The 15321-nt window shown below is 27.7% G+C and overlaps 1 protein-coding gene across 1 annotated transcript in view; it reads right to left on the reverse strand.

Annotated features, from left to right (window-relative positions):
- Positions 1-15321, reverse strand: part of LOC132938338 (regulating synaptic membrane exocytosis protein 1) — a 219767-nt gene that overhangs the window by 31494 nt on the left and 172952 nt on the right. Inside the window, exons 9-11 of the mRNA XM_061005117.1 lie at positions 13518-13667; positions 1779-1845; positions 1428-1669 (exon numbers count right to left, since the gene is read on the reverse strand). Of these exons, the coding sequence (XP_060861100.1) occupies positions 1428-1669; positions 1779-1845; positions 13518-13667 (459 nt within the window). The remainder of the gene's footprint in view (positions 1-1427; positions 1670-1778; positions 1846-13517; positions 13668-15321) is intronic.

The raw sequence follows: 15321 nt of genomic DNA on the forward strand, positions 1-15321 counted from the left end.
AAGTTAAACATTTTAACCCTATCCAAATGTGTGAAGTCTGAAAAGAAATAAGCCTCGGTGTCCGTTTTCAAAGAAGTTATTGGTGGAAACAAAAAATATTGAAGCATTGTTGACAACAAGTTCAAAAACTAAAAGACAATAAGGGTGCTCAGAAGAAGGCAAACCTTATTTATATTCACATCTAAGAAAAAGGAGCGACCGAAGACCAATTCAGATGTTTTAAATAAATTTGAATATGAATCACATTCTAACTTTTTAATTATATTTTTTAATTTTTAAAACTACGGTGTTATTATTTGTCAATAGTCTTATCTCTATATATTTTATTTATCAAATGGTTTATTGTTATTTATTTACTTAAATTATGATCTATGGAAGAATATAAATCTGGGGAATTATAGTACATTGTTAACAACCAATATTATTAGACAAATTTATATGTAAAATTAATTATTCAATTCAATAATTTTGAATAGGTACATAAGTAACTTAAAAAATATATTTCTAAACTGTTAATGGAATAAATATATTTTGTGTAACTTATACAACATAAGTAAAAATATTGTCAATGAAATCATAATAATGATATATCATCTCATCTACATCGCCACATGGTATGTATATTTTGTATAATACATATAGTTAATAATTTATTGGAATTTATTCACAAATAAAGCTTACAGTAAAATAATAATAAATTGTATTATACCTACCTGTTTCTTAGAAAGTTATAGTTAAACAGGATTAATTAATTAATTTACTTATTATATTTTGTATAGTATTATAATTTACTATTTTTCAAAAACTTCTAAATAAAATAAAGAATTGTACCAAATCTTGCATAATACTATTATATAGGGAATTTTCTTGATGATGCTAAATACTTATAAGTTATAAGTTATAGTGCTCAGCATAAATGCCAAAAAGTAAGTTAATTAAAGTGGATAAACTGTTTATTAATATTGACAAATATTATAAATATTGAACCGAATTATATTATGGTGTTAAATAATATTTCTCTGTTACCAAATCTATATGTTATCTAAGCTGGCAACACATTCGGTAACATTAAGAAACTTAATTAGTAGTTAAACTCCAATGAATATAACAAACTTTCGCTCGAAATTTGGATTATTTATGATTATAATTATTTTAATTCACACAGTTGATTATATTTATTTAATATGACTTACAAAATGTTCATAACTCTAATCTTCCAATCGAATACGGGACTTAAAACGTGAGGATAGAAAAACCACTCATAATAATTATATCCACAATAACAGAAATTCAAAGGAGGGATGAGATAAATCACCTTCAAAATCACTCGTACCCCCCCCCCCCCTCCCCACCCATCGGTATATACAATGCCACAAAAACAATAAATTAATTGTAGTTTTCCCGAACGACATGTCAAAACGACTTACCCATAGTGTTCGGGTCGAAATCCACGTCATGTATGACTATCTTGATCTCCTCACCGGCTACCGACGGCTGTCTGCGGACAGTTTCGTTCTGTTCTGTTTCTTGGATGACGGGCGGTGGCTGCTGTTGTGGCTGTTGCGGTTGCTGTTGTTGCAGTTGTTGACCGTCTCCGCCGCCCCTGTTGGAAAACGAGCTTCGACTTCCTCTGGACTCGGCGGCTGACCGTAAGTTGCTAATGTCTGGCCTGTCACGAGACCAAACCCACCAAACGTCAATAAGTGATAGTTTAAACGGCGATAATACCGCAAAGACAATGAGAAAAAAAATACATTTTATGAGTATCCCATACTTACAGTTGCGAACCGCGTCTCCGTGGCCTCCACTCCTCGTCGTTGTTCATTCCCAGATTTTGCGACTGATCTACAAATGAAAATAAAATGATGTGATATATCTACCATAATACGTACACACACCGTGGGTAAAATATATAAGATCATATGAACGCAAAAGTGGTTTTGTGTTTACTTTGCATCGTACATAATTGTTATCTATGCATTAATATTTATCTATAATATTATTTAATAGCTGTAGCATGTTGTATATCGAAATTCTAGAGCGTTTTTTTTTCATCCCACACTATGAGCTAAAAAATATATATATATATATTTTGTCGTCCTGCCGGACCAATTATTTTTATTACCGAGGATTTTTACTTCATTCTCCTAACCCTCAGATAATACACAATTATATACAATGCAACCGCCAACTTAACTGCATCAGTCAGACGATTAAGAGCAGCTGTATCATCAGATGCAGATGTTTTATGTTGGTTAATAAATTAGCTTGAATTTTTAAATAGGTATAACAAGCATTGACTTAAAATTTATTTGTACTGTTACATTAAATTAAAACGTGTAAGCGCAACAAACAATTTAAAAAAAAACTAACAATAATAATACTAATTCCCGTAACCTTTCAGTCATTGCGCATTTTTTTATTTCATACTAAACACTCAGCATTTCGTATTACTTTAAGTACACAAGCAGACATTTTTAATCTTGGCCTTTCACAGTTATTACCTTATTGTTGTGTAGTAACGCTTTAACGGAAAACGATCGTTTCGTGTTTAAAAAATATGTTTTCACGATATAAAATACGACCGAAGTTATAGAAATATAATATAATATTATAACACAATAATATAATAATATAATACGATACGAGTAATATGCGCCGAGTAGGAATGAAACTACTTTTTTTGTTGTTGCGCGTTTTAGGTACCTGCTGCACTATACGACGAGATCAATCATGATAAATAATTAATCTATGCGATGATGATGATAATAATAACACGGTATATGTTATTAAAGTTTAATATCGGTACAACATCCCATTGTAACGGATAATGTTTTAAAAGCTTTTACGTTATTCATCTCGCGAAAACTCCCGCGCACACAGATTGATGTCGGTTCGCGCGTATCATAAACGGAATCGATTTCATTGCAGTCTCGTTACCGATTCCATTAATATAAGGGCGAGTATAATATCTATTGACTATTTAGACGTTTATAAACGAGAAACCGATATGATATTATAAATATACGCTTTTCGCGATGAAAACCGAATGACACATTATAATATTATTATTATTATTATTATTATTATTGTGCGTATAAACTATAAAATTATATTATATTATGTTTTCCGAAGCGGCGCTGCAGTGCTCATGATTTCGAAATTCCCGTTATGCGAACGTTTCGAACATATTATTATTATATTATACATTTTTCGCGGACCCGTGGAAAGTATGAATTATCGAATATGGTGTAGTATACCTATCTCTCGATGGTACACAAAATAATCGATGACAATACTCACACTATTAAATAACTTAATTAAACATAAAACAAACACACAAAAATACGAGTCTCGATCGAGGTCCCGCACTGTCACTCTACCGTGGTGCATACGTTCTTAAATATTATTTAACAAAGTGCTGCCTCAGCTCATTTGCTTCGTTGGCCTATTATTACGAATGTGAAACATTAAAATATTTAAGCAGAAAGTAATATTAGCACATACAACAATGGTATGTAAATATAATGTCAGTTTTCGTGTACATTTACCTATAGGTGCAATAATTTGTATAATGTTTATAACGACATCGAGTTTTTTTTTAAATTTCCGATGAAACTTGACTACTATATATTATAATATACACCAAGTAATCATGGTACTCATGCCCCTCCCCCTCCACCATTGGCAGTATTTTTACGCACCCGTTTTTTTATGCTCCGATAGCCCATTAAAAATTCCCGAGAACGCCACTGCAAGTAATTATAGCCTTCAGATCGATTTTGAATCTGCTAATGAACGATTGAGTAAGGTATGATAATAGTTTAATCAAAAGAACGATAAATATTTATGTGTGTTACAAATTACAATTCACAAAATTGTAAATAGTCAATGTTGTATTCGTGTTTAGAATATAACGTATTACGTATAGTTATGTATTTTAGACGAGGATACCTACTTAAATATCAGCCGATAATATTTATAATACAACTTTTGCATTATAACACAAAATTGAAAAGTAAAATATGAATGACTTATAGTAATATTAGTATTTACTATATTAGGTACAATTTTAAATATATTATAATATTTCCAACAATTAGCTAAAAATTAAAAATATTTTAATTAAAAACTAATCGTTCGGAGGAAAAACTGTATTGGTATTTGGTATAAACCTTAAATTAAATTAATTTTTAATTTTATTTTCTGTAAAAGATATAAGTCAGCAGCTGTGGCCATTAGTACTCGGTTATTAACAATGAAAGTTTACATGGATTATATTTTATTTTCATTTCTTTTTAATTACTAAATTTATTCTATTTATAACTATACACATAGTTAAATGTATACTTCACATCAAATTGAATATTTTATGGTTATCATAGTTTATGATTTTTGATACTTTAGACATTTTAAATTTAACAGGTATATGATAAGTAAATTAGGTATATATAAATTATTATAATATTGGTATCTATAAAGTATACATTTGCAGATATTTCTTTTTTTAAATAATATATTTAAAAAATGTATACCATAAGTCCATAACATAATAATTCATAAAAAAGAACATTTTCTCATATGGATGGGTGGTTTTGAGTAGACCTCTTGGTTGGCACTTGTCAGTGTTATCATATTCAATTTTTATTTATGACTTTAAAAAAGAACAAAGGAAATTTGTATATTAGGATATAATGTTATTCTATATGTTTATTTTAAGCAGAAATACAATAAATCATGATCTAATATAAATTTCACTGTAAATTCCGCTGTTGTGTATGATTTCTTCGCGTCAATAGGTACATCTGTATACAATTCGAAATTTAAAAATGTAACACATTTCCACTTTAGATTGAATAATATCTCATATGAAATACATAAAAGGATACCTTGTAAGAGTGTTGCAAATATTTTATTATGCATCGATATTAAACGAAGTTGTTTTCATATGATATTTCAACTATAACCCAGAGTATATATTTTTACCTATGTGTAAGATATAATACATGAGATGAGATTACAATATGTTTAAAAAAAATATAATAATTTAATAGAATTTAATAAATCCACTATTTTATCATATATTTGCTAGCTCAAAATTGGAAATAGGATAGGTATAAGTTCGAAAATGTAAGGATCACTTGAATTCAATGTGCGTCGTAAGTAAAACAATTATTGAAAACGATAAAAAACACACCATGCAACAATATTTTAAATACCGAAACATAGGTAAATGTTTAATAAAAGTAAAATAAACAAAAACAATATAAACTTAATATGTAAAATATTTGTTATTAATAGAAGTTATTACAAGGACATATTATATTTAATGGTAAAACTGCGAAAAAGAACAAAATTTTGTATGATCGAAGGAAAAACTTCATACAATATAATATGGAGTCACAATTTGTAACAAACGTCGTCAAAATGTACACAATTGTTGTGAAAATGTTTGAACATATTATATTACATGAACGCATACTTATGCACAATTATACACATAAATAACCATACTATGTTCAAATGTACTTGTGCGTACACGCCGTCCTACAGTTACACCGAAATATTATCATCGTTTGTGGACCTATATTTTTGTGAACAACAATGTTTTACAACTGCGTTCAGAAGCACTTAGGTTTTAATATTTTTTAATTTTAAACGTCCTTTAACCGTTTCATTTTTAATTTATTTCTTAAATTAAATTATGTTCCGTAAAAAAACTTCATTGCCAGTTAACAATAACCAAGTCATTTATAAAGCACGGAATGAATAAGTTTGAATTTCTAAAACTATTTAGAGGCTATATACATATTGTCATCAGCCAAAATTTAATTTGATACACTGCGTTTTCAATATGAGAAAGTTTTCCATATAAATTTAAAATCAAGTTTTAATAAAAATGTAATACTCAAATATGAATTTGTAGAAAATTTAATTTTCGTTCAAACTTTAAATAATAAACAGTTTGTTAGTCTTTTAAAATAACGTGATACACGTTCGCATATAAACCATAGTTTTTAACAAACATTTTATTTTAACAATTTTAAATTAAAACAAAAAACGAAGTCAAACCGTAAAATGAATAACCTAATCATAGGTGTTCAATTTCCAACCCACAAATTGAAACTGTTTTAACAACTATCTTTGAGGCTTTTAACCATTCATTAATTTCTATAATTTGAATACACCTTAAATGCATCTAAAATAATTATTATACACGTGTCATATATTGCTAATCATATAATATGCATTATTTGTCTACAGTTTATTTAATTTAAACCGTATATATAATAATAATAATAATAATAGTAATGATAATAATGATGGCGGCAATGATGTTACTATGGATTTTAGAAAATTGTATTTATATAATTTATATTATTAAATAGAAAAATAAGCACTTTTGTTTACATGTATTAAAAATTAAAAACATTTAAATTTTTAACCGTTTATTTTCCATGAAATTAAATTAAAAACAGAAATGTGCACTTTATATTATTAATGAATCCACAAATAGGTGTTAACTTTGACATATTGTATTTATTTTGATTTTTTAAATATTATAAAAATTAAATTAATATATTACATTGCACTGTGTACTTGGTACTTATTTATTTGGTTTCATTAAATTAAACATGGTCTTATAAATATTATTACTTCATTAAAAAATTATACCATTACAAAGTAATTTAAATTATCGTTTGGTACAAACGGCACTGTTTATATGAATGCATTGGTATCATATAGGTAATATGTGTATGCAGATTTCTAAGAGTAAACATTTATTTTTTTTATTTTTTTTTTTATTGATCATTAAGCCCGGAAACTATGGCCATTAGCTGTTTGTTTGTTTGTAGGGTACGATACTGTTGGTTGGTAAACACGTGTGTGTAGTTTTGGCAGATTTTCAAGTGGGCACCCATAGGTATCTGTCATGCCTGGGTGGGGGATGGTGGCCCTTGTACTCCGGACATCGTGACTTGCCCGAAGAAAAATGCCGCCCGTGAACCGAGGTTTGAACCAGTGCTGGTGTGCGTCACAACCGACGCCTTTGTCCGCTCGGTTACTCCGTCCCCCACATTTATTTTAATAATTTTGAGATTTCGACGTTATTTTTCTGTATCAACTATACTATTTGTGCGCAATACATTCCACAAAAAATATTATCTTATTATGTAAATATTTGATCGTATTCAAATTGTATATTACGCACCTATTAAATTTATTTTTTTATGGTTTTTGTTTTAATAACACCGTATAGCTCATTCTGTACTACCATATAATATCAACTATAATCGTATACTTTTAATCGTCATGTGTTATTATTATTGGACAATATTAATTTAAAATAGGTTTTAGATGTGGCATATAATATATATATGTGTGTATATATGCAGTGACAAAATTATTGGGTTATTATATTTTAATTTAAAATGAATACACACAATTTTCCCTTTGTTTCTTGTTACCTAGCCATAAACGTGTGTTTTTTTTTATTTAGGTATACACTAGGATTGTTTTCAATATTTTGGTGCAACATATATCAACCACACAGTGTATTATAACAATATACCCCTACGTCTGTCATTTTTTGCTATTATTTATTTAGCTTGACCCTACTGACCTAAATATTGTTCATCAAACTGTTCTGCGTATAGCATTTTTTTTTTAAATTAATTAATTTTCAGGAGCAGTTATCCAGCTCGGTTGACCTATCTGTAACGAATCATTTACAACTTTAATAATATTATGTATGTATATAATTCAATAATTATTCCTAACAACATAATATGGAATTTATGTACTGTATTGTAAGTTTCCATTAAATAATAATCAACTGTACTGAGAAGCAAGTCTTTACAGCCAACAAAGTTATTGTTTTTTCCTCTTTTTTACCTTGTTGGTTTAAAATGGTGTTAATATTTGTAAGACCGACGTTTTCAATTGATATGCTTCAATATTTTATGAAAAACACATTGTAGAAGATTATTTAAAACACTGCACATGTATAACACTATAGTTTTTTATAATTTGACTTTTTTTAGAAAAAATAACTTGATTAGCATCATTAAAAAAAAAATTAAAATATTAAAAAATTATGGCGTTATGTATAATTAACGAATTCTAAGACTATATTTATTGATTACTTATTTACTATTCACAATATTCTAGGTTAGTGTAGTCGAAAATAATATTGAATTAGTACTATTATCTTTAATTTTTAAACACGGCGTAATGATTATGCAATATAGTAGCATGCATGTCATATTTCAATAAATTATATAACTGTTTAATGATTGATTAATGTTAATAATATCAATACTATTGAGCATAATAATAGTATTTCATTTGTGAAATTTTAATAAATTAAATTAGGTATTGACTATTGTAATATTATTATATTATTGACATTGGTATTTCTAAAAAGTATGTTTGATATTGTTTCAGACGTTTCAGTATTATTTCAATTATAATAATATATTATTATGATGATTTTATGTAATGGTAACTAAATATTATTCATAAAATAGTTTAATTATTATGTAAGATAATAATGGTTTATGTGTTCGTGGTTATAACCTTATATCATATACTATGGATAGAGCTACTGGCTAAATATTTGAAGCCAACATAACTAAGGTGAATACTATTCATTGAATAGGTGTAAATGCACATGCGCACAATTTATATCACGCATTCACGCGCACGATTGGTACAACTATTATCACACGCAATTTATATCACCGCTAGCTTAGTGATAAACAAGGTGTATTGATAAGGTGTCGTCACTCTGGACCTCTATACGTATACACTCTTGATTGAAAATATTACCACAGTTCTATAGACACCAGAGCGCGCTTCCTGTCCTATGAAGGCCTATTTTTTCATACTGTTAAATGCAAAATGCCTTAAAACTATGAATTAAAATGTTATTTTTTTTGTGGTTAGCATCTAATATATATTATAATTTATAATAATTGGAGCCTGTAATTATAATTTACATTTGCATTGTTGTTTTAAATATTTTTTATCAAGTAGACATCAATTATGAAATATTATAATGTATAATTTAGTCACTTCTTGGGATATTTGCAACCTAATTGAAATCTTTAAATTAAATTAAAACTATTATGATTCTACTTCTAATTTTAATAGTAGTCTGGTAGAGTGGAGTATTATTTTCTAGTGCTCATAAAAAAACTCTAAAATCACGTTTAAAATATTTTGCATATTTTACTATATGATTAGGTATATTATTTATACTATAATATTATTCAATAATAATTATCTTATAAATTTCAAACTAATTTTGAAAAATTGTTTAGTTTTTTTGGTGTTTTCTTGTTTTTAGCAACTTGCTAATTTTTTTCTTTTGCTTGTGAATATCATTCTTGTTTTGACATAATGCGTTATGATATATTTGGTTAATATTTAACTGTGTATTGAGCAACCAACCTTTGTCAAAAATGTTGTTTGTATTTTTCTTCGATAACTACAAATTATGTTAGAAAAATAAACGGTGAAAAATGTATATGAAGTTTTTAAATTGAAATGCAACATTACAAATATGATCGTTTACCGGGACCGCTAGTTATATATACTTCGATATTTTACAGTATAATCTAGTACAGTGCTTCTCAATTTTTTTTTCTCAAGAGGCTCCCTAAATTTAATGTAAAACTGTCAAGGCTCCCTTAATTAAAATTATTAATTGTTTTTTTTTGGTTAAGTATAGGTATACTAAAATTACATGTACTATTTCACACAGATAAATTATTAAAATGTATAGTAAATTAATGTTTGAATATACTTTTGAAAAATATTAATAATAGTATTAAAATTCAAGCATTTAAACTTTTTCCAAAAACGCTTAAAGTCTAAATAAAATAAGCACTGATCTAGGATGACCATATAAATATATCAACCATTTAGCATATACATATGTTTCTATCTCCAGGATCTCTGTTAGTAATATTATATATGATAATATGTAGGTAATGGATTTTATAATATACTATAAATTCTATGAATATATTATAAAATTAATGGTGATAGGTACAACTGAGTAATAAATGCTTATAAAAAGGTATTCAAAATATATGCATTTTGGTAACACATAGGTAATATGAATACAAGTATTAACCTTGACATCAACATATTATGAATTGTATTTAAAATTCATATATTAATTAATAATTAATAATTATTATTTGTTAATTGTAACACTTAGAAAGTATTATGTATGATAATTTAGTGAATTAACTCTCACATTTTTCATATATTTTTTTTTTTAATAGGAAATTTAAAAATGACAATATTTAATAATATTAATAATTGTTTTTGATTAAAAGTTAAATACATGCATATAAATAATTTACAGCATAGAAGTCATTATGCAATGAAAAATTTTGAATTTTATTCCTTAAATCATAATATATTTTAATTTTCTATAGCTTTGGTGTACAAAACTGATCATTTATCGGCCTCTTTAGGACATACAGCGCTCCCGGTGGTTACGACTAGCCGTAGAAAAATGTTCAATCAAGTTTTCAAACAAGTGACGACACCTTATCAATACACCTTGGTGATAAATATGCGACGAGTACTGACTCGCATGCGCAATATAAATCAGTCACCTTGTGACTGTCTTTATGTTGTCTTCAACTCGTAGTACTCGTTTATAATGCAGTAGCTCTATCCATAGTATATGATCTAAGGTTATAACATTAGACAAAAATATTCCCTTAATTTATTTATGTATTGTAAAATAAAAACCGTATTTTACATGATTTTATAACATTAAAACATTTTCTCACAATATTATAATATTATCTAAGAATTATATTTAAAATATAATAGTTTTTATAAAATATAATAAAATTGCACATCATTGTAAAGTCGATATAGTTTCCATGATGTGGTCAGAATATAAAATACAACATTATTATTTTTATATACTATTTATTACATCGTTACAAATAATACGATGTACATGGAAGACTTAGTATTAAAACATTAATTATACAGAACATATTTTGATCAACATAATGCAGTTTAAAATAGTTTATGTAGGTAATTTAAAATGGTATATAAATTGGAACAGTAAGGTATCTAAAATATTAGTTAAGTGACGGATGGTTTTTAAAACATGATATATTTTCCTAAAACACTTTGTACAACTATAATAATTGTGTTATAAAATATTTTAATTTTAATTTTGAAATTAAAAATATCTATTCATAATCATATTGAGACAAAAATTGTAACTATTATCGGAATATAACTATATGATAAGGATTTTTTATCACAATAAGTACTAAAAATTAAAAATAATAGAATAATTTAAAGAGTGTTTAATATACACATTGACATGGGTGATCATCTCACCCGTCTGATGAGAAAAAAATGTATTGTATGCCCATGACTGAAATTATAACGCAGCAATTCTTGTATATCCAAAAAATATGTCTCTGTTTGCATTGTCGGATACGCTTCTAATATTAAAGAAGATCGCCACTTAAAATAGCAACAAACCGCTTTATTCTGACCTTTCTAACAATAGTTAACTTAATATGCAGCCAATATGATGGTTTGAATATTATTTATAATTTATTATCATAACGTAATACATCATAGATAACTATGATTTTGTGAAATTGGCACAAGTAAGGAGATTTTTTGGATAATATGTACCCTCAATAGTTTAGTTTTAGCATCTCAAACTAGTTATAGTTTTAATATGATAAAAATTTAGAAAACGTAATATTTTACACATTATTATTTAATATAATTTATCAAATATAATTAGATTATAACACATTATTATTCCATAGAAATGTATAATACTAATTAATAATTTTGAGAGTTTACATCATAACATCATTCAAATACTATAAACAGTATTTTATAAACAGGAAACATTTCTGAAGTATAAAGTTGGCAACTCTTATTATTATTACAATTCAATGAGATGTTGACGTTTGTTGTCGTTTGATTTTCTTTTATGACTAATGTTCTTTTTATTAAATATTATTATTATGATTCTTGTAACATAATTATAAATATTTTAATTATGAGTCGTCGTAAAATACCACCACGTCACTACGTCAGCCTACACCATCATCAGAAGATCAGCAGTGGGATTCGAACCTATTTATTGGCTTTGCTATATTCTTCTTCCAATGTTTACAACGAGTGAGTAAACCATTGGTAAATACAAATTGATTACTGTAAAATTGTATTTTTTTTTTTGTGAGTAGGTAAGTCCCACATTGTTTGCAAAAATTGAAAGAAAATATATGTAATCGGGGCTCTAAATTACACCTTTTAAACAATTAATTTATAAGGATTATATATTTATATTTTGTTACCTTTAATACCGAAATGTATAAGTCGTAATATACGTTGTAATATAATCTTGTTTTCATGCCTTAAAATAGTATTATAATAAGTATAAATCTAAATATTATATATCTTTTACTATATTTGGATTTTGGTACAATCAACTAAATGTTTTATAATATGTATCAAATAACAAAACAATAGCACTTAAATTAATGATTGAAATATTTAGTTAAATGAAAACTCATTTTGGTGTTCATTGAAAACTCCTAATCAAACACATTTGAACTGCAGTTTGTTTGATTTCTCCACATGTTTTCTTTTCCATTTTAAAATAAGTCATGCTAATTTATAGTGCCCACTAGATTATGTTAAATGGTTCTTAAAATGTATAATATGTAGCCTATCATTTTAAAAACAAAGGCCCAGTTTACCAAATATAAAAATATTTACTAGATACCTAAAAAATGCCTCTCTAACTCTAATAATTTTTGTTCACCCCACAGCTCTTCTGTCAAGGCAATATTGGCACATGTCTTGTGACTTTACCGACCAATCGTATAGGTATATTAAAATACTATATACGACGTATGTATACGAATGGAATATAGTAGTCTTGACACATAATCGTGTACGGTCATTTGCCATAATATTATAAAGGATTCAAAACCATTATACCTTTGCAAATGTTTTCTTGAGGAACATAATAATGTCATTGTTTTTTTTTTTTTTTTTATTAGGTAACCCGCGGCAACATAGGCCATTGGGTGTGGGGTAGGGCATTGTATGTTTTTAAATTGGGTAGGTTGGTACACGTGTGTTTTGTGTTTTGGCAGAATTTCTAATGTCATTGTTTTGTACAATATCTAAAACGCATAATATCACACACAACACATATCATTGGAAATCCACGCGAGGTGTGGTATAAAATTAGCAATAGTGAAAAGGGTCTGGCGTGTTTTAGACGGATAAAAGTTATAGGGGTTTATTATCTGCTTAATTTGCATAACTCCAATAATCACGTGGTGTACGACTTACCACCACTCCAGTTCACACAAGCACTCGCCCGCCACGGCTGTTTCGAAATACATAATTATAATGATATAACAACACCCGGAAGTATGCGCGCGCGAGGTTCCGGTCGTACGTCGCATATAACAATGACATATTATTACCTTTTTGCTGCACACCTCCACCACCGCTAATGTCGTCGTCTTGCTGTATCCGGAAACTGGACCTTCGACTCGCCGGCGACGAACCCTGCTGCTGCTGGTCCACGCGGTTTTGATACACATCATACGCTGACGCTCGTCTCGGCAGTTGAGCTGCAAACACAAAACGATCGATTGTACCTCAATAATCGTAATGTAATAATATTACTCGTATAACGTTATAATATTATTTTATATAGGTAGGTAGGTAGTTACATTTATCACGGTTCGACGGTTTGAGGTAAACACTAACAAACTGATATTATAATGTCTATAATAATATACGCCCGTCAATTTTTTTTAAACGCGTGTGTTATTAAAAGTGTCGATTTAAACGGGTGTCTGTTATATTTTTATTTTGCAAGGCATTATTATCAAACCCATCATGACGTATTAAACCTAATACTTATTGAATTTGTGAAAAAAAAAACACACCGATTTCGAATTAAATTAAATATCTACATAGGAGCTAAATATATATTGGTACCTATATTATAATCTTTTTTAATTATTCCCAAAATTACAACAATAGTTTATCTTAAAATGTCGGAGGGAAAAATGTGCAGTGTGATATTAACGGATAAATTGTTTTTTTTCTCTCGGTCCACGTCATGTGCACAAATATAATGATTTATTTTAAGCGTCCTAATTTATTAAACGAAACACACTATATTTAATTATCAATTAAATAGCGATGGTAAATGAACGCGTTGGACGGCTCAAAGTTTAATTATTATATAGTGCATATTGTTAATTACAACTTGTGACTCACTAGCCCATTGAAATGTAAAACTTAAAATCCTTTTCACGCTTCAAAATGTTTACGATCGACTTTTATTTATTAATCAGTTGGTGAAAGTACGCCGCGTCAATGGACGTGCATCCTAATGTCGAAGTGTAAAAGTTATTCTTTAATGTTTTTTTCTTTTAATTTTTCGCCGAAGTAATGATTAATAGTTTTAATGGGACTTCTTTGAAACAATTTATGAAAATATTTACTACCGTACAATTGTAAAATGTGTAAAAGTGTACATCAATATATTATTATGATGATAAAAGAGTGCAAATTTACAAATAAATGTTTTTTTTCCATACAGACTTTTAAATCTTCAATTAAAATTTACATTAGGACTTCATAAAAATAAATATCACAGATTCATGGACGGAATATTAATGAAACCTTTCAACAATTGTACATTGAAGCATTATTATATAATATCATAATACGTAATGAAATTACGACATGAAGGTTTGAGTAAAATTATAAAATTGAATAGGTACCTCCTAACCATATTATATAGTATTGTGTATGAAACCTCACGAATAGAAAATATATTATTTTAAAACGTGTATTACACAATTTCATTTTGAATCTAATTACAATTTACAATAGCGTACCTAGGTACATATTTTATAAGGTTAAAATAACAATATTGACCTAAATAATGACTAGTAGCTCTATTTAAACTTGCAATACTACATTGTACATTTCAGGATTGAAATAAGGCGTGGAATGTCTCTAAATAAATCGGAAATAGGGTGTAGTAATTAATTTGGGAAAGTTCAAAAATCACTTTTTGCATGCGATGATTTATCATTGCTTATAAATTTATTATTGCCTACAAAACAAAAATGACATAACATACTGCGTAGTGGACCACCCAATCCCCTTATATTATAGCACATTTCGGTGTTTTTCTCACGTAACTTTATGGTTTGTGATTATTTTATTTGAATATTACGGAAACATATTTCATACGGTAGAAAT

This window comes from Metopolophium dirhodum, chromosome 2, assembly GCF_019925205.1.
Source record: "Metopolophium dirhodum isolate CAU chromosome 2, ASM1992520v1, whole genome shotgun sequence".
Classification (NCBI taxonomy): domain Eukaryota; kingdom Metazoa; phylum Arthropoda; class Insecta; order Hemiptera; family Aphididae; genus Metopolophium; species Metopolophium dirhodum.